Raw genomic sequence first — 20094 nt, 5'->3', positions numbered from 1 at the left:
CCCCCAGCTTGCCTGAGCTGCCAGCGCCTGGGGCACTTACGTCGCAGCCGCGGATGGCGTCCATGGCCAGCAGGTCATTGCCGTGACGCAGCTGGAAGCAGACTACGACCTCGGCGGCTCGGAGCTCGCCCAGCTCCTGCCCCTGGGCCAGGCCACGGCTGGCCTCCTCGAGCAGGTCCCGGAGCAGCAGCGCGTACTTGGCCACACGCTGCACGGGCCGCAGCAGGTAGGAGGCCAGGTCCATCTTGTCACCCAGCTCCCGCTGCTTGTCCTGCAAAGGCCGGGTGACAGGGTCAGCTCTGGCCTGGCTGAGGGCCAGGCAGGCTGTGGGGGGCGGGCCGAGGGGGATGACCTTGAAGAAGGCGTTGCCGTGGCTGCTGAGCAGGGCGTTCGACTGTGGCTTGTTTTTGCTGTAGATCACGTACATCCCAAACTGCTCTTCCTGGAAAAGCAGAGGCGACTGCTTGGCTGTGGGAGTGACAGGCCCAGAGACAGCAGGCTCCTGCAGCCGGGGTCGGACTTGGAACTGCTCCCGTCCCAAGACCCTCCAGGTGCAGTTCGTACCATGATCAGGTGAAAGGGAGACTCGGTCCTTCATTAAAGACTATTGGAGTATTCCCAACAGAGGGTTCCAGGGGTGACCAGTTTACCAGCTACAGCCTTAATGCTGAGAATTCTGTAATTTGTCTTTAAAACACAGGCTCCAGGGGGTTGAAGGGGGAAGAGGATACAGCTGGCAGTGGGCCTGGGAGGGTGTGGGGGGCACTGGAACGATTTGTTTAACGGCCAAGAGCTAAAGCTGTCAAAACATTTAAAATTGCCACAATTACGGTCAATATGAATCTGCACTTTATGTCTAAAAGCACCTTTTAAGAAAATGCTGAGGCCAGGCATGGTGGCTCATGCCTGTAATCCCAGCACTTTGGGAGGCTGAGACGGGCGGATCAGGAGGTTGGGAGTTCGAGACCAGCCTGGCCAGCATGGTGAAACCCAGCCTCTACTAAAAATACAAAAATTAGCCGGGCGTGGTGGCATGCACCTGTAGTCCCAGCTACTCAAGAGGCTGAGGCAGGAGAATGGTGCGAACTTGGGAGGCAGAGGTTGCCGTGAGCTGTGATTGTGCCACTGCACTCCAGCCTGGGCAACAGAGCAAGACTTTGTTTCAAAGAAAAAAAAAAAAAAAAAAAGGAAAGAAAACACTGAAAAGATGTAACATGTGCTCCTTTTGTCCACGGCTGTTTTCGTTGTGATAATTTGTGCTCAGTGGTCTGGGACACACGTCCCATCTGCCCACAGCACTCAGTGAACGCCTGTTGAAAGCCTGTCAGTTTCTTTCCAGAGTAAATTAAAAACTTTATTAAAGACTCTCATACAGAGAGATTCCAAGTTCATCACTGAGAAGCAACTTACGAGGAGAGACCACTGAGTCTGTACACTCAACATGCTTCCAGTTGAAAGCCTCACAGGGAATTCTCAGAATGGGACAGGCTGGTCCCTCTGGCAGGTAATGGGGCACCCAGGGGCAGGGGGCATGCGAAGAGGTGAGGCCTGGCCCCTCCCCGGAAGGTGATTCTGGGAACCGCTTCTGGCCTATCAGCCAGAAGTGGTAAAGGAGCAGGGCTGCTGGCAGAACGGGTGTGATGGTGTCCGTGAGCCTCCGTCTCCGGGGGCAGCAGGGACGCAGTCGGTCACACCACGCACAAAGCACCGGGCACTGGAGACCCACAGGTTATCTGTGTGGGGCGTCTGTTTTTCGGCTGGTCTTAACATTCTGTCAGGACCAGCTCCTAGACCTGGACTGAAGCTATTCCAACCACCTGACACGTGTGCCCTGTAGGCCCCGCCTCTCTGACACCGGCTTCACCCACATCATCGCCTGGCGCCCACGCCATGGTCTGCACTTACATGTCTCAGGAAACTGCGGCCCACGGCCAAGGGGCAGTGCCGGCAGTGCTCCAGCTCCCGGAGGAAGTGCTGCTGGTGGAAGTCGTGGAGCTTCTGCAAGTTGCCGAAAATAACGTGGTGCTTCCCTCGAAGGCCCTGGGGCAGGTCCATTCTTTCCATTTCTGGAAAATAGTTGTCGATGACATATCCTAAGCACCGAACGTACTCCCTCTCTGTGGCGATCATCTCGGCCATGATGTGCCTCAGTCGGCTGCTGGAAGACACAGAGATCCCGGGGGCACGCGGCCCCCACGGACACGTTATTAAAAGCAATTCATGCCTGAGACAGAAACACATGAAAACCCGGAGGGATGATCAGGGTCACACGTGGACTGGAGGCACACGGGCACGTGTGGGATGCACGAAAAAAAAGCTTCTGGCCGGGTGTGGGGGATCACGCCTGTAATCCCAGCACTTTGGGAGGCTGAGGCGGGTAGATCACAAGGTCAAGAGATTGAGACCAGCCTGGCCAACATGGTGAAACCTCGTCTCTACTCAAAATACAAAAATTAGCTGGGGGTGGTGGCAGGCACCTGTAGTCCTAGCTACTTGGGAAGCTGAGGCAGGAGAATCACTTGAACCCGGGAGGCGGATGCTGCAGTGAAGCGAGATTGCGCCACTGCACTCCAGCCTGGTGACAGAGTGAGACTCCGTCTCAAAAAAAAAAAAAAAAAGAATCTCCCAGTTGACTGCACGTCCTCAGCAGGGAGCGACTGACCTGCACCTCCGCTCATTCTCTTCCTGTTACCTGGAGCTGCTCTCTTGATACACAGTAACTTGAAAAGGACTATATTTCAAAAAGAAACTTGTCATGTGAAACATCTCCATATGATTGATCATGGCCTTTTCAGAGGAAGGATCCCTTTGGAAACCAAGACAGACAGATTCCCAGGCTTCCTAACTGAAACTCTGAACATAAGATTTCTCGTTCCCAGCTGGTTTCACTCTAGCGGTAAGATGACTCAAACACTTCCAGCAGCGACGCTTCTGCAAGGAAGGCTGTGGTGGAAATGTCGCGAGAAAACAGCTTTCGGGGCCGGGCGCGGTGGCTCACGCTTGTAATCCCAGCACTTTGGGAGGCCGAGGCGGGCAGATCACGAGGTCAGGAGATCGAGACCATGGTGAAACCCCGTCTCTACTAAAAATACAAAAAAATTAGCCGGACGGGGTGGTGGGCGCCTGTAGTCCCAGCTACTCGGGAGACTGAGGCAGGAGAATGGCGTGAACCCGGGAGGCGGAGCTTGCAGTGAGCCGAGATTGCGCCACTGCACTCCAGCCTGGGCGACAGAGCGAGACTCCGTCTCAAAAAAAAAAAACAACTTTCGGATCCATGCCCACTGCTGACCGACCAGGAGGTTTTCTTGAGAGTCAGCTTCCACAGTGGTCACTCCTGACCCAAGGGGTTCAGCACCTTAAGCAGCAGCTTCAGGGGTACTCGGGGGCTGCATGTGGCTGGAGAGCAAGTCCTGGGGTGCAGGACAGCCCAGAGGTGGACAACAGCAGGCTAGGCCCCAGGCATGGCCGTCCATGGAACCCTCTGCCCCACCCTCGGCTGGGGTCTCCCTGCCTTGAACGAGGGTCCTGAGGAGGGGCTGCCGAGCAGGCTTTGTAGGAGCACTGTTCCCATGAGGGGTTGCCCAACCCCCGGGGCCACCGACTGGTACCCATCTGTGGCCTATTAGGAACCAGGCCGCCCAGCAGGAGGTGAGCGGCAGGCGAGGGAGCCTTACCACCTGAGCTCCGCCCCCTGCCAGAGTATTACTGTGTGAGCTCCGCCCCCTGCCACAGCGTTACTGTGTGAGCTCCGCCCCCTGCCACAGCGTTACTGTGTGAGCTCCGCCTCCTGTCACAGCGTTACTGTGTGAGCTCCGCCCCCCGTCAGAGCATTACTGTGTGAGCTCCGCCTCCTGTCAGCATTACTGTGTGAGCTCCGCCCCGTCAGAGCATTACTGTGTGAGCTCCGCCTCCTGTCAGCATTACTGTGTGAGCTCCGCCTCCTGTCAGAGCATTACTGTGTGAGCTCCGCCCCCGTCAGAGCATTACTGTGTGAGCTCCGCCCCCTGTCAGAGCATTACTGTGAGCCCCGCCCCCTGTCAGAGCATTACTGTGTGAGCTCCACCCCCTGCCACAGCGTTACTGTGTGAGCTCCGCCCCCTTCCACAGCGTTACTGTGTGAGCTCCGTCCCCGTCAGAGCATTACTGTGAGCTCCGCCCCGTCAGCATTACTGTGTGAGCTCCGCCCCCTGTCAGAGCATTACTGTGTGAGCTCCGCCCCCTGTCAGAGCATTACTGTGAGCTCCGCCCCCTGTCAGAGCATTACCGTGTGAGCTCCGCCTCCTGTCAGATCAGTGGCAGCATTAGAGTCTGGGAGGAGCGCGAACGCTACTGCACACGCGAGGGATCTAGGTTTCGTGCACCTTATGAGAATCTAATGCCTGGTGAGCTGAAGTGGAGCAGTTTCATCCCAAAACCATCCCCCCAACCCCTGCGGTCTGTGGAAAAATTGTCTTCCACGAATCCTGTCCCTGGTGGCAAAAAGGTTGGGGATTGCTGGCCCAAGACACAGAAGCCAACCAAATGAGCAAAGCATCTCACGAAATTCTCCACCTCGCGGAAGACGGAGGTTCAGACGGCATCCGGCCTAGGCAGGAGCTGAGCGCGCCCACCCTTACCTATGAGTGGACGCGTCCTTTGCAGGCTCGACAAGCGAGAAGGGGCCTCTTCAGGGGGACAATGGACGCATGGGTGCGCCTTCTTACCCCTAACACTTAGAGACTTTAAGTTATTTTTAAGGTAACTCTTCTTGGTATCGGGGGTTGATTTGTTGCTTGTAATTTTCTGTAAGTGGGCTGAAAATAACTAGAGTTGGTTGCACAGTTACTTAACCATCACAGTGAGTGTGTGCAGGTTACCGCACCCCATCCAGGCAGTTTTCAGTGGTCCCTTCCGAACATGGGGGCAGGTAACTCATATCTAGTTTAAAATTGTGTTTCTTCTTGGACCGGGCAGGTGGACCCAGAGGGATGTCTGTGGATTTACTTTCTACTTTGCAGAAGAGAGTTTAATGCTGAATGGCTTTGGGTTTCTAGATCCCCAAGGACTGCTAGGACCAGAGGAGGGGGGCGTCCACCTCACCTGTCCACCTGCTGCCTCCCGTCCTCCTCAGCAGGGTGGAGCCCCGAGGGGGAGGACAGACTCCGGCTCCGAGTGACCGGGGGGCTCCTGGCACGCGGCTGCAGCGGGAACTTCTTCTCCGTGGCTACAGTGCTGGTTACCTCCAGGCCCTTGCTGAAGACACCAGTATGGCTTGGCTGGCAGGAGTCCCTGGGGCCACTGTCGGGCTGAGGTATCTCAAAACTTTGCGTTTTCTTTATCATTTTCTTCTGGGGATGTTTCCTGGGGCGGCTGGCCAGGGCCTGGGTGGGCTCATAGGAGCAGGCAGAGCTGTCCTCCAGGTGGGCCGTGGTGGCCCCTGCCCCTGGAAGGCCCCCGAGGGGGGATAGTGGGTCCCATGGAGCACACAGCCCTGGGCCCAGGGTCTCCCCATCTTGTCCACACAGAAGCGCTCGTCCAGGGAGGCCGGACAGTGGTCGGGTGGGTTCCCAGGCGCCACCCTCAGTGTCCGTGCTGGGGCCTCGGGCGGCCTCAGAAAGGGCCTCTTCCAGATGGAGCCGGGTCTGGGGGCACTGCAGCCACAGGTCTTGCTGTGATGCCCACGGTCTCCCCAGGGCATGAGGCTTCAGCACTGCCACACCTGCCCCGGGGAAGGCCTCTGCAGCCACTGAGGTAGCCTCCTGGTGACAGCTCCTCAAACACTCAGCCACAGGTGAGGAGGGATAAGCCTCCGGGTCCAGGGGCCCCATCCAGCTGCTCACCTGTGGGACAAGGAGGGCTCTACTCAGTGCAGTAGAGGAGGGGCTGCCCTGGAGCCAGCTCAGGCCCTGCTGTTCCCCAGGCCAGCCTAGTCAGGGACCAGGGGACCAGAGAGCAGAGTGAGAGGCAGCCCCGCCACCCAATGGGGGCTGTGGCCGGGTTCAACCGAAGGGCAGGTGGGCTGTGTCTGACCCCACGGGGTCTGTTCGCCATGCCAGAGGGCACCATGGGGGATGTCCTAGAACCACGTGAAGATATTGTGTAGATCAGTTATGCCACATCCTGTGAGCTGAGAGAGGCGTGATGGGGCACACGGCTCCACCCTGCTCTGGCCACCCCATGACCCCTCAAATACTGTCCTGACAGGTGAGCTCCAAGGCCTCTGGCCTGGGCTCCTAATGGCAGGCAGTGCCGGGCGCGGGGGAGCTCGCAGGCGTGCGGTCTGCTGCAGCACTTGTTTGGGGTTTTGGGCAATCAGTGGAATTTTGTAACTGAGCCAGTAGACACACAGAGAAATGTGTGTGTTCATTTGGCTGGTCTGTTTGGTACGAATGCTTCACAGGTCGGCTCAGAGCCTTCTCCAGAGAGCCGTGGGCACAGTGGCCAGGGGGTTCCATCGCAGGTGCCCGGCCTCTGTCCCACAGCCTGGCCCACTCCAGCTTGTGTGGGGAGGCACTTGCTAAATGTCCACAGCCTAAGGAGCCGGGATCCCTGGGATGCACACCCACTGGGTCTCTTACCGTCTCGCACAACTCGGACGGGCGGGTCCACCTGGCCAGCTCTCCCTCCCTGCACTCAGCCTGGCTGACCACGGCGCTCAGGCCCCTTCTGAAATCCTGGACCATTTCCTCTGTATGTTGCGGGTTCTCCTTCGCCAGCTGTAGTCCTTTCTGGCAGGATTGCTGTACCCAAGGAACAAAGCATCAGTACAAGCCTGGTGCTTCCACGTTCGTGTCTCCAGGTGTGGGCTGGGTCTTCGTATAGCCACTGACACCAAGGCTCGGACGGCCCAAAGTGCTGCCTGCCACTACCTCTCGCTCTCGAGGGCGGGCACCAAAGGACCGAGGAATTTCTCTAGATCTTTTCCAAACTATGATTTGATCTACACAGGGGAAAAACATTTTATATTTAAACATGTGAAGGAGTCACACTCTAGGATTTTGCAGGACCGAGGGAGAGATGCGTCTTGGTCATGTCCTGAGTACATGCTGCACAGGGCTGATGGCCTGGCTGCGTAACCACCCGTGAATGAACACGACTGATGAGAGGTGGTCACAGGCCTCTGAGGCTCAAGCTCCAAACTATTTTCATTGTTTGGAAATGGACATTAAAATCATTAAACAACAGATCCAGGACTTTCCATTTTGAAACTGGTTAACATGGTGAGCATATTCCAGAAATATTCTTCAGGCAAGTGGCTGCTTGGCCCCTTGAGGCTGCCTGGGAAAGATGGGGGAGCCCCTGGCTGAGCCCTGCTGGACAGAGTGCCTGTGGCTACGTGCCCTGGTGACAAGACCAAGGTTCTTATTTTGGAGGCATTTACTGCTGGATTCAGTAGAAATGTCAGAGGTAAGCCCTTCATGTTGTCATTAAACAACAACCCCAGGGGCGACTAGGGGTCAGATGCCCAGAGATGAGAGGCCTGTTGTGAAGAAGGGAACAGCTGGCTGGATCCATGACCATCAGAAGGTACCAAATGACCCCAGACATGCAGCAGAGGAGAGACAGACCAGCACATAACGCTGTCTGTAAACAGAGCCAGAGACAAGAAGAAAGTCACAGCATCTTGATTCTTAGGAGCACGGGTGGAGCCTTGCAGCTGCCAGGCAAGGGGCAGGTGCAGCTTCGGCAGAGCCGAGTGGGGGTGGCGTGGAGCCAGAGCCTGGCCTCCAACTTTGTGGAAAAATCGGCTGTCATTGGTTTCAAGATTTAAATACAAAAATTCAAGTCGTACAGGTTCTATGATAAAATACACTAATAATTCTATAACCTTCAGGTAGACAGGGCTGTTTAAAAGATAAGCAAAGCTAGAGGACAAATGACAAACTGGGAAAACAAGTGGAACATGAAGGATCCATATAACATAGACAGAAGTGATGATCAACCCTAGAAAAACTGTCTAAAGCATGAACAAGTAATTCACTACAGAAATAAAAATAATAATAAATGTGTGAAGAGAATGTCCAGCTGTTGCATAGAAAATCTGAGGGCACACTGTTGAGGGGCTCCATTTCCCCACGGGGCGGCCAGTGGGAGGTAGACGCGGCAGGAGTGCCACGGCCCATGCGTGGAAACCTCCAAAAGTGAATGGCCTGACCCCAGCCATCCGAGCCTAGGAATGTATCCAGAGTGAGCACGCACAGGCTGTGAAGGAAGCAGAGACACACAGATGTTCAACATGGGGAGTTTCTAACAGCAGAGAGGGGAAGAGCCCAGGGCCATCAGTGTGGGAGCTGTGTGAACACGGCTCGGGGACCGAGCTTGCAGCGCACGCCCACACACAGGGTGCCGAGGCCGCCACACAGAGCATCATCCCGTGTGTAAAAATCTATGTTTCTAATTTTCCCACAGTGTGCACGCACTTCTTAAGTTAAATATATAGAGACAGATGTGCACCTATACATAGCATGATTGCCTGTCCAGTCACAACATGTTAGTTTCCGGGTGAAGACTGCAGAGTGAGACATGTGTCCTCTTGAGACACCACTAAAGCCCTGCAAGCATCTTCCAAGGCATAACCCTCAGCATGGTGGGCAGAGAGCAGCCAGGGCACAAACCTGGAGGCTGGGAAGAGGCGGGCGTGGCAGGGCCTGAGGAGAGCAGAGGCCAAGTCCCGAGACTCCACAGGACAGGGTGAGGGAGTGTGGGAGGGAAGGAGCCAGGCGCCCTGCTCCTCAGCGCCTGGGGTCTGTTCCCTGGTAGGGGTGATCCAGGCAGTGCGGCAGGTGAACACTGAGGGCGACCAGGCCCTCCCTTCAGGCTGGGATTAGAGGAAAAGAATTGGACTGCCAGGGGGAAAACGCCAAAGATGCGTGGGCCACAGGCTTCCTAACCAGGGGTCGCCAGGAGAGCCTCTGGCACCAGAACAAACCCGCAGAAGCCACAGGCTGTGCAGACTCATCATGATTAGTACGGAGAGGGGACCATTCAGAAAACAAGTCCATGGAGTTAAAAACCAAGAGCAGAAACAAAAAACTCAACAATAGAGTTAGAGGGTAAAGCTGAGAAAGTCTACCTTACAAAGACAGCACACAGCCAGCAGTGGGGAAAATCGAGGCAACAGGACAGAAAACTCCAGAACCAGATGGAAGTGTGGAGCTGTGGGAAATGCGAGCGCCACGAAGGACATGTCACAGAATTCCCAGAATAGAGGGGCGCGGTGCAGACACAAAGAGCGCACCTGCCCTCAGCGCACCTGGGCGACCCTCAGGCACACACCTGCCCTCAGTGCACCTGGGCGACCCTCAGGCATACACCTGCCCTCAGCGCACCTGGGCGACCCTCAGGCACACACCTGCCCTCAGCACACCTGGGCGACCCTCAGGCACACACCTGCCCTCAGCGCACCTGGGCGACCCTCAGGCACACCTGCCCTCAACACACCTGGGCGACCCTCAGGCACACCTGCCCTCAGCGCACCTGGGTGACCCTCAGGCACATGCCTGCCTTCAACACACCTGGGTGACCCTCAGGCACACCTGCCCTCAGTGCACCCGGGCAACCCTCAGATTCCAGAGCCCCAAGGAAGACAGGAAAGTCTGTTGCTTCCAGCGAGAAGCAGGGCACAGGCGGAAGGCCGGGAATGGGATGGAAGCTAAGCACAGGTGCAGACCCTTCCAGCTGGCGAAGGGAAACTAAAGTGACTGCTGGCCATGAAGGTGGAGTAGAGATGCTTTTAGATACCACGGCCTCAAAAATGCTCATCCCAAGATCCCTTTCTCTGGGAAGTCCTGGAAGTTGCTCTGCATAAAATGCCAAAGTAAATTAAAAAGTAGGAAGACTTGGGTACAGGAAATAGGAGACCCCACAGGATGGGGCAGAGTGGGGAGGGAGAGGGAGGAGACCCCAGGACGAGCAGAGGGAGGAGGGGAGATGGGGGAGACCCCCCAGGAAGGAGTAGAATGAGGAGGGGAAGATGGAGACCCCCCAGGATGGAGTGGAACGAGGAGGAGAAGATGAAGGAGACACCCCAGGACAGGCAGAGGGAGGAGGGGAAGATGGGGGAGACCCCCAGGATGGGCAGAGGGAGGAGGGGAAGATGGGGGAGAACCCCAGGATGGGCAGAGGGAGGAGGGGAAGATGGGGGAGACCCCCAGGATGGGCAAAGAGAGGGAGGAGAGATGGGGGAGACCCCCCAGGATGGGCAGAGAGAGGAGAGGAGATGGAGGAGACCCCCAGGATGGGCAGAGGGAGGAGGGGAAGATGGGGGAGACCCCCAGGATGGGCAGAGGGAGGAGAGATAGGGGAGACCCCCAGGATGGGCAGAGAGAGGGAGGAGAGATGGGGGAGACCCCCAGGATGGGCAGAGGGAGGAGAGATAGGGGAGACCCCCAGGATGGGCAGAGAGAGGGAAGAGAGATGGGGGAGACCCCCAGGATGGGCAGAGGGAGGAGAGATAGGGGAGACCCCCAGGATGGGCAGAGAGAGGGAAGAGAGATGGGGGAGACCCCCAAGATGGGCAGAGGGAGGAGAGATAGGGGAGACCCCCAGGATGGGCAGAGGGAGGAGAGGAAGATGGGGGAGACCCCCAGGATGGGCAGAGGGAGGAGAGATGGGGAAGACCCCCAGGATGGGCAGAGGGAGGAGAGGAGATGGGGAAGACCCCCAGGATGGGCAGAGGGAGGAGAGATAGGGGAGACCCCCAGGATGGGCAGAGAGAGGGAGGAGAGATGGGGGAGACCCCCAGGATGGGCAGAGGGAGGAGGGGAGATGGGGGAGACCCCCAGGATGGGCAGAAGGAGGAGGGGAAGATGGGGGAGACCCCCAGGATGGGCAGAGGGAGGAGAGGAGATGGAGGAGACCCCCAGGATGGGCAGAGGGAGGAGGGGAAGATGGGGGAGACCCCAGGATGGGCAGAGGGAGGAGGGGAAGATGGGGGAGACCCCCAGGATGGGCAGAGGGAGGAGGGGAAGATGGGGGAGACCCCAGGATGGGCAGAGGGAGGACAGGAGATAGGGGAGACCCCCAGGATGGGCAGAGGGAGGAGAGGAAGATGGGGGAGACCCCCAGGATGGGCAGAGGGAGGAGGGGAAGATGGGGGAGACCCCAGGATGGGCAGAGGGAGGAGGGGAGATGGAGCCAGGACAGAGCAGAGGGAGGAAGGGAGATGGAGGAGACCCCCCAGGACAGAGGACACAGACTGGAGACGGCCCGGACTGGCTGGTGGCTGCAGCTCTGCCTGGACTCCACTTGCCTGGTGTGGGGTTCCTGCTCCTGCCCCAGGGATTGGACCAGTTGGGCCCCTGGCCAACGTCTGGGAGCTGGGGTCAGTCGTGGGGAGGCCAGGAGCGTGCACACTGCCTCGCGTCCCTGCTGCATGTCTTTGTCTGGAGGCCCCCATGAGGGCAAGCGCATGGACCTGAAGGCCAGGGGAGCTTTGTCAGCAGATGGGAGGGCTGGGGATGCCTCCACCCCACTGCTGCCTCTCCATGCTGCTGGCTCTTTCACCCGCACATTCATCGCAGCAATAGTTGTTGATAAAATAATAAAGATTTATATAAAAACGTGCAAGTTTTGAAGAGTTTATATGTGAGAAAAGAAACTTTTTATCTGAGTGTGCACCCTTAAACTGTCAGGCCCAGAGGGGCGTCAAAGTGGGCAGCAGCGTCATCTGCGCCCCTGAGCTAAGCAATCATTTCGCTGGCGCCCCCCGAGCTAAGCAATCGTTTCAGAGCCGCTGCTATATGGACCCCAGATTCTGCAGTGTCCACCAAGGGCCATCAATAACCCCAGCCACGCCACACACTGGACACAACTCACACCCTGCAGTCCAGCAGCGCATGGCCAACCCCTACCAATGCCATTTCCATGACCCAGGGAATTCGTGAAAAGCCACTTCTGTCATCACCCCCTCCCGATTTGTCCTCTTTTCTTTAAAGCCTCTAGCCTCTCCCTGGCCTCCAGAACCACTTCTTGAGGTCACCTGGAGGTGTTTCCCAGGCTGCCATCCTCAGCCTTGGCCCAGACTCTCTCTACCTGTGTCGGTTTCACCTCGGCTTCTCGGTCGCGTGTGCACACGCACATGGAGAAAGCGTCTGGAAGATACACCCAGTAGCATCAGAAGGCACAGTGTGAAATTATTTTTCTCCCTGGCCTCCTCTGGATTAAACACATTTTTTTCTCCACTGATCGAGTATCTCTCATGCAAAAAATAAAATTTATTTCTTTTTATACAAGCAGCAAGGCATGCCCTATCCTGACATACTTTCATTCCAAATGGAAATCACGGAAATCAGGTCCAGGCCCTAAAGACACAGTGTGAAGGTGAGAGGTCTCCTTGGCCAGCCTGGCCTGGAGGGGATGCTGAACGGGCCGCCTTCCTCCTGCAGCTCTGACCTGGTCATTCCCTTCCAGGAGTGACGCCAGCTCCTGGAGGCGCTCCAGCTGCTGGAGGCGATTGTTTGAGGCGAGGACCAGCCTGTGCACCTCCTCGTCCACTCGGTCGTACAGGCTTGTGGCGGCCTCCAGGGTGTCCCTGAGGAAGAGAAGGCAGTCCTCAGGCTTCCAGGCAGCCCCTTGAGGAATCTGCCCTTGGTGACAACGCCATATAAAAACCCTGCTCTTTCCATTCCCTCATGCCACAAGGCAACGGGAGCCCCAGGAGGAGGCCCACAGCCGAGGCGTGACACAGATGTGCTGCACGCGTTCTGCCAACATCCTGGCCAGCCTGCGGTGCAGATGCCTGGAGGGGACCCGTGCAGGGCAGCCTAGACGGGACTGGCTGTGTGCAGCTGAGATGGACAGGGACTGCTGGGGGTGGGCACAGCTCCCAAGGCAGCACTGGTCAAGAATGAGCTTTCTGATGCACTCTGACCACCTCCTGCCGAGCATCCCCAGAAGCCGGCTCCTTGATCTTTGGAGCCTGTAAATGTGGAAAAGCTCTGACCCAGGCAAAGCGTGGCTGTCAGAACGGAGGTCTGGACCAAGCACAGAGAGGGCTCTCCTTGGAGCAGAGTGCTACGTCTCCTGGCTGCAAACTCCCCCGAACAGCTCCCCCGATGGGCTAGGGCCCAGCGTGGCCCCCGTGAGCGCTCACCGGCTGTCTTCTGTGCCAAGCTCTTCTCTCCTCAGCCGCGCCAGGACGGTGCCCCCCTCCAGCCTGAGAGACACGAGCAGTGGGTCTTCCAGGACAAGCTTCATAATCGTCTCGTGCTGGTAAATTAACTCGGTGACTTCCTGCACGGGGTGGGAAGGAATACGCCTTTAATCCCCTCCTCCAGGGGGCAGGTCCTCCCAAGTGCAACAGTGGCAGGAATGTCCTGTTTCCGTAAATCAAGCTGCAGGCCTGGTGGCATGACCATGCTCACTCCTCAAGCTGACAGTCTGGACTGTCCCAGGGAGGGTGGGCCCCAGGGTAAGATCCCTGGGAGGGAGAAGAAGGGGGCTCAAAGCTCAGCTGTAGGAGGTGAACCTGCCATTTAGACCAGGGACAGACATGCAGACCTCACCCACAGACCCTGGGCCCCTCAACCTGGCGGCTGGGCTGTCAAGAGCCCTGTGGCCAGTCCGCCTCTGTGTCTTGTTGGAATGACTCATTCCGAGCAGCAGTTGCCACTCACGCCTGTTGCATGTCATCCAATGCTGTGGCACGGTTTTCCTTCTGGGTAGGGTGGGACGTTTTTGGTGACAAAGGGGAGGAAATGGCCTTTTCTGAGTTAAGAGGGATCTACAAATGAAAAAGGATTTAAAAATCTCTGCTACAGATGATGGTGAACCAAATATTTATTTTCAAGTTTGGCTAAACCTTTATGCCCCCACCTACCTGTCACGTGAAATGAACTTACCTGCAAATCTGAGGACTCACCTGGGCTGTTCTTGGGGTTCTGTGGGTGTTCAGGGAGCAGAATGAATTCTGTAGGAAAATGACGGCTTCTTCGCAGTTTGCAGCGAAGTGTTCCAGCCTCTGTTGTGAGTTGAGAGGGAGGAAATTATAAGGACACAGTCTGTTAAATGCTAAAGTAAGCAGCTGTGAGTTCCAGTGAAGATCCCTGAGATCTACAGACACTTCCGGGGCAGCAGCGCCCTTCCCACCCGGGCTCGGCATTCTCGGATGCACCACGGCGCGGTTGTGTAGACATGAAGACCTGAACGGCGACTGTGACAAGCATGAGATCAGGGATGGTGATGCCCTTTTCAAATTTGAGTAAAAACATCCACATAAGAGAAAGTCCCCAGAGACTGTGGCATGTGCAGCAGCTGCAGGCTGAACCTACCTGACGGAAGCAGATCCAGTCACCATGGCTGTAGGGAAAGGAGCCATCGAGGTCTGCAGTCAGCTGGCAGCTGTCAACAAATTTGTGCAGGGCCTTCAGGGAGCTCACGACCTCACACTGCCAAGAAGAGGCACTCGTTGGTCATGGCTCCAGATGCATCTCTTGGGGGAAAACACTGTAAATGGCTCATTCCTGGGTTCAGAGGATGGAGATGCTGGCTCAAGGAGTATCGCCCCTGCTTTGCTGGGGGCACGGATAACAGCACGCGTCTGGGTGCAGTAATGAAAGTGAGAAGACGGGAAAGAAGGGAGCAAAGAGAAATGAAGGAAAAGGCCCCAGTGAAGAAAAACCAAAAAAAAAAAAAAAAAAAGGAGAAAGAAGAGGAAGGAAAAGGGAGAGAATGAGTCAAGGCTGTTCTCGTTCTGGTGTGGCAGGGGTGGTCCTTCTCAGATAAAACCCACAAACTCTGGACAAAATGTAAGGAGAGTTTCCTGAAAGCCCTGGCAGCCCAGCCAAGTCATGCTCATTGTTGAGGCACCTGATGCATGCGGGGCCAGCAGGGGCAAGTTCCCACCATGGCTCCGACCTCAGGGACGCTGCCCATGTGTGGGAGTGGCTGAGCTCCAACAGAAAACAGGCATCCTTTTTGACAGCAGGTGGCTTTGTAAAAAAAAGAAAAAGAAAAAGAAAAAGAAAAAGAAAAGGGCTGGGCACGGTGGCTCATGCCTATAATCCAAGCACTTTGGGAGGCTGAGGCGGGTGGATAATGAGGTCAGGAGATCGAGAATATCCTGGCCAACATGGTAAAACCCCGTCTCTACTAAAAATGCAAAAATTAGCTGGGCATGGTGGCGTGTACCTGTGGTCCCAGCTACTCAGGAGGCTGAGGCAGGAGAACTGCTTGAACCCAGGAGGCAGAGGTTGCTGTGAGCCGAGATCATGCCACTGCACTCCAGCCTGGTGACACAGAACGAGACTCTGTCTCAAAAAAAAAAAAAAAAAAAAAAGGAAATGAGAGGGGCATCTGGCCGGCACGGTGGCTCACACCTGTGATCCCAGCACTTTGGGAGGCCAAGGCAGGTGGATCACTTGAGCCCAAGAGTTCAAGACCAGCCTGTGCAATAGGACAAAACCCCCATCTCTACAAAACAAAATACAAAAATTAGCGGAGCATGCTAGCGCACACCTGTAGACCCAGCTATTCAGGAGGCTGAGGCGGGAGGATCACCTAAGCCTGGGGAGGTCAAGGCTGCAAGCAGCCGTGATCACACCACTGCACTCCAGTCTCAGCAATACAGCTCGATCTTGTCTCAAAAAATAAAAACATACATAAAATATAAAAACGATAAGAAAATGGGCATCTCTCTGGCCTGAAGAAAGAAGAAACAGAGGATGGGGTGGGGTGGCCACACCACTGGAAAGTGAAGGTAGATTCCCAGAAGGGGGCAGCTGTGGAAGAAGCCCTGCGGTGTGTGTAAACTCTGCCCAAGTCTCTGGCCGACCCTGAAGCATGCATGCATGGGGAGGACTCAGAATTAAACTGAACCCGCTGTGGGTGACACAGAGCTTCCGGTTTGAGTCTAACCACGTTACGTGCACACTGGAACAACACTGTGAGCGTGTACCAGAATCCAGGCTCCCCAACAGAATATTCACAATGTCCAGAATTATGTGACCCATCAAGAATCAGAAAAATGGGACCTATTCTCCAAGGAAAGACAATCAGCACAGGCCAACCCAGAGATGACCCAGATGTTGGAATTATTAGACAAGGACTTCAAAGCAGCCATTAAAACTGTGCTCAATGAGGTAAAGGAAAAATGCTTGCAATTTATGAAAGGAGAGGAAAACTCAGGAGAGATATAGAAAATATATTTTAAAATCCATTGGAAATCTTATAGCTGAAAAATACAATATTTGAACTAAAAAATTCACTGGGTGAATGTATTACTCTGTTTTCACACTGCTATAAAGATACTACCTGAGACTGGGTAGTTTATAAAGGAAAGAGGTTTAATGGACTCAGTTTTGCATGGCTGGGGAGGCCTTAGGAAACTTACAATCATGGCAGAAAGCAAAGGAGAAGCAAGACACGTCTTACATGGTACAGGCAAGAGAGTAAGGAAGGGCCACACTTTAAAACCATCAGCTCTCATGAGAACTCACTCACTATCAGAAGAACAGCATCTGCCCCCATGATCCAGTCACCTCCCACCAGGTCTCTCCCTCCATACGTGGGGATTAAAATTTGAGAGGAGATTTGTGTGGGGACACAGAGCCAAGCCACGTTAGCGAGTTTAGCAGCTGAAGAGATGACAGAGTAAGGAGCCAGTGACCCTGAGGACAGGATCAATAGAACAACCTGATACGAAGACTAGAGAGGAAAAAAGTTAAAAAAGACAGATTCTTAGAGATCTGTGGGACAATACTGGTATATGCAATTGAAATATTAGAAAGAGAGAAGAGAGAGAATAAAGCAGGAAAAAAAATTTTAAGAACTAGGCCAGGTACAGTGGCTCATGCCTACAATCCCAGAGCTTTGGGAGGCCAAGGTGGGAGGACTGCTTAAGGCCGGGACTTCGACTCCAGGACTCCAGCCTAGGCAACACAGCAAGACCCTGTCTCTTAAAAAAAAAGTAGCTTGGTGTGGGGGTGAACACCTTCAGTCCCAGTTACCCAGGAGGCTGAGGTGGGAGAATCTCTTGAGCCCAGGAGTTTGAGATTACAGTAAGCGCTGATTGCACAACCATACTCCAGCCTGGGTGACAGAGCTAGATGCTGTCTCAGGAAAGGAAAAAAACAAAAGAAAGAAACAATGGCTAAAAAGGTCCTAAATGTGGTGATAGACATGAATTCACAAATTTAAGAGTTCAAGCCTAAACAGGATAATGAAGACCAAGCCCGCTCGCATTGCGGTCCATTTGCTGAAAAGAAAGGAAGCACCTTGGAAACAGCCAAAGGAAAATTAACACACTTCAGAGATGAACAATGATCTGAATTACGATGAACTTTTCTTCCAAAATTATGGAGGCCAGAAGGCAAGAGAGCAGTATCTTTAAAGTGCTGAGGGGAAAAGCAGAACTCCTCTCAAACCAGAATTCTAGATGTAACAAAAATACCCTTTCAGAATGAGGCCAAATGAAGATGTTTTCAGATAAAAGAAAAAGATACAAAGAAAGAGAAGGAAAGAAAACATATGAGGTGGAAAAGAAACATTTTTAAGTTTTCCATGGCATACTCTGCAGGGCTCCTGCCAGAACTTATGGGGTAGGAAGTAGGTTTCCAGGCTCCCACATGGATGCAATTAGAACTTATCTAAATTCCTTCATGTGTTTCATCTCATCTAGGTGCCTTAATGTTTAATTTTATCCATCACTCAGGTTCCCACAGTCTAAACCATTACCTGAATTACTGCATCCTTGTCAGGCCTAAATGCAGATTCTTTATCTACCAACAGCAAGATACTATGAATTATAGATGTGTTGTTCTGAAATAAATAAGAAATAAATATTACTGATTAGCTTTCTAATTTTTAACTTCATTAATAGAATTGCCCAATTTTGAGTGGTACTCCTTCTGTCATAGTTTCCCAGAGTATCTACAGTGCATAAAACATACTTGACTTTGCCCTGAAATGTAAATTATTTGCCCTTATGAATTTTTAATGTATCAGGTTTATCGAGGTATAATTTACATACAATAAAAGTCACCCTTTTTAGTGAATAGTTCTGTAAGTTTTGACGAAAGCATAGTCATGTAACCATCACCACCATTAAGACAAAGAACTGTTAAGCAACCCCAAAATTCTCTTGTGCCTCTTTGTAGCCAAGCCCTCCCCTATGCCCAGCCCCTGGCAACCACTGACCTGCTTTTGTCTCCACCGACTTGCCTTTTCTAGACATAAATAGACTCAGGCAGGAGTGGCCTCTCTCACTTAGCATTGTGCATTAGGAACTTGTCCCTGTTGTGGAGATCAAGGGTTTGTTCCTCTGTTTTGCTGAGCAGTATTCCATGGTATGCCTCACCACAATCTGTTCAACCATTCACCAGCTGAAGGATAACTGGGCTGTTTCCAGTGTTTGGCAATCATGGGTAAAGTCACTATAAACAAGTTTTCATTTCTCTTGGATAAATATCTAGTAGTGGGATTCCTGGCTCATGTGATAAGTATGTGTTTTCCAGAGTGGCTGTACCATTTTGCATTTCCATCAGCAATACCAAGCATTTGTTACTGTTTTTGTGTGTTTCATTTTGGTTTTCAGTTGCATTTCCCCAGTGATTAATGACGTTGGGCATATTTTCATGTGCTTATTTGCCATCTGTGTATCATCTTCAGTGAAGAGTACTCAAATCCTTTCCCATATTTTATTGGGTTGTTTTCTTATTACTGAGTTTTGAGACTGTATATATTCTATATACAAGTTCTTTAACAGATGTGTGTATATTTTCAGTTGTTTCATTGTGGTGAAACACTATCATCATCGTTTTTCAGTGTACAGTTCAGCAGTCTTAGGTACATTCATAATGTAGTGCAACCCCCACCACCATTCGTCTCCATAACTCTTTTCATCTTGTAAAAGCAAAACCCTGCACCTGTTAAACTCTCCATTACCCCCTGCCCCTGGTGCCAGGCAACCATAATTTTACTTTCTGTCTCTGGGGTCTGGGCTACTCTGAGTACTCACAGAAGTGGAATGTTTGTCTTTTTGTGATTGGCTTATTTCACTCAGCATGTTTTGATTTGAATTTCTCTAATCATTAATGACACTGAGCATCTTTTCATGTGCTCATTAGCCATGTATATATCTTCTTTGGAGAAATGTCTATTCAAGTCTTTTGTTCATTTTTGAATTGGGCAGTTTGGTTTTTGTGGTTGTTGAATTTTAGGAGTTCTCTATATATTCTGGATATTAATCTCCTATCAGGGACATAATTTGCCACAATTTCCCCCCATTCTGTGGGCTGCCTTTTTACTCTGTTGATAGCGTCTTCTTATTTACTTTTTTTGAGCTGGGGTCTCTCTCTGTCATCCATACTGGAGTGCCGTGGCATGATCATGGCTCACTGCAGCCTTGACCTCCTGGGCTCAAGCGAGCCTCCCACCTCAGCCCCTTAAGTAGCTGGGACTACAAACATGCACCACCATGCTCAGGTTATTTATTTTTTTTTCATAGAGACAGAGTCTTACTATATTGCCCAGGCTGGTCCTGAACTCCTGGGCTCAAACGATCCTCCTGCCTCAGCCTCCCAAAGTGCTGGGATTACAGGAATGAGCTACCACATCTGTCTGGTAGTGTCTTTTGATGTACATTTTTTAATTTTTGAAAAGTCTGATTTGTCTATTTTTTCTTTTGTTGCTGGTGCCTCTGATGTTATATCTAATAAATCACTGCCAAATCCAATGTTAGAAAGCTTTTGCCCTATATTGTCTTCTAAATGTTTTATAGTTTTAGGTCTTACAATTAGGTCTTTGATCCATTTGAGTTAATTTTTTATATGGTGTTTAGGTAAGAATCTAACTTCATCCTTTTGCATGTGAATATCTAGTTTTTTAAGCACCATTTGTTAAAAAAGACTGTCCTTTCTCCATTGAATGGTCTTGGTACGCTTTTCAAAAATCAGTTATGTATATGATTGTTAGTTTCATGGCTTTCTATTCTATTCCATTGTTCTATATGTCTGTTTTTATGCCAGTGCCATACTTTTTTGATTACTGTTGCTTTGTAGTAAGTTTTGAAATCAGGAACTGTGAGTCCTCCAGCTTTGTTTTTATTTTTTTACAATTGTTTTGGCTATTTGGAGTCCTTTGAGATTCGCTATGAATTTCAGGATAGGTTTTCCTATT

At 52.8% G+C, this 20094-nt stretch overlaps 1 protein-coding gene across 1 annotated transcript in view; it reads right to left on the bottom strand.

Annotated features, from left to right (window-relative positions):
* Positions 1 to 20094, bottom strand: part of PLEKHG4B (pleckstrin homology and RhoGEF domain containing G4B) — a 77543-nt gene that overhangs the window by 11938 nt on the left and 45511 nt on the right. The window contains 10 exon segments of the mRNA XM_030813853.1: positions 41 to 271; positions 353 to 442; positions 1906 to 2158; positions 5080 to 5819; positions 6558 to 6719; positions 12373 to 12511; positions 13073 to 13212; positions 13841 to 13939; positions 14250 to 14366; positions 17653 to 17736. Of these exon segments, the coding sequence (XP_030669713.1) occupies positions 41 to 271; positions 353 to 442; positions 1906 to 2158; positions 5080 to 5819; positions 6558 to 6719; positions 12373 to 12511; positions 13073 to 13212; positions 13841 to 13939; positions 14250 to 14366; positions 17653 to 17736 (2055 nt within the window).

The sequence above is a fragment of the Nomascus leucogenys genome, chromosome 6 (genome assembly GCF_006542625.1).
Source record: "Nomascus leucogenys isolate Asia chromosome 6, Asia_NLE_v1, whole genome shotgun sequence".
In the NCBI taxonomy this organism is placed as follows: Eukaryota; Metazoa; Chordata; class Mammalia; order Primates; family Hylobatidae; genus Nomascus; species Nomascus leucogenys.
Note: the sequence above shows the minus strand (reverse complement) of the source record. Positions and strands in the feature narration are given on the sequence as shown.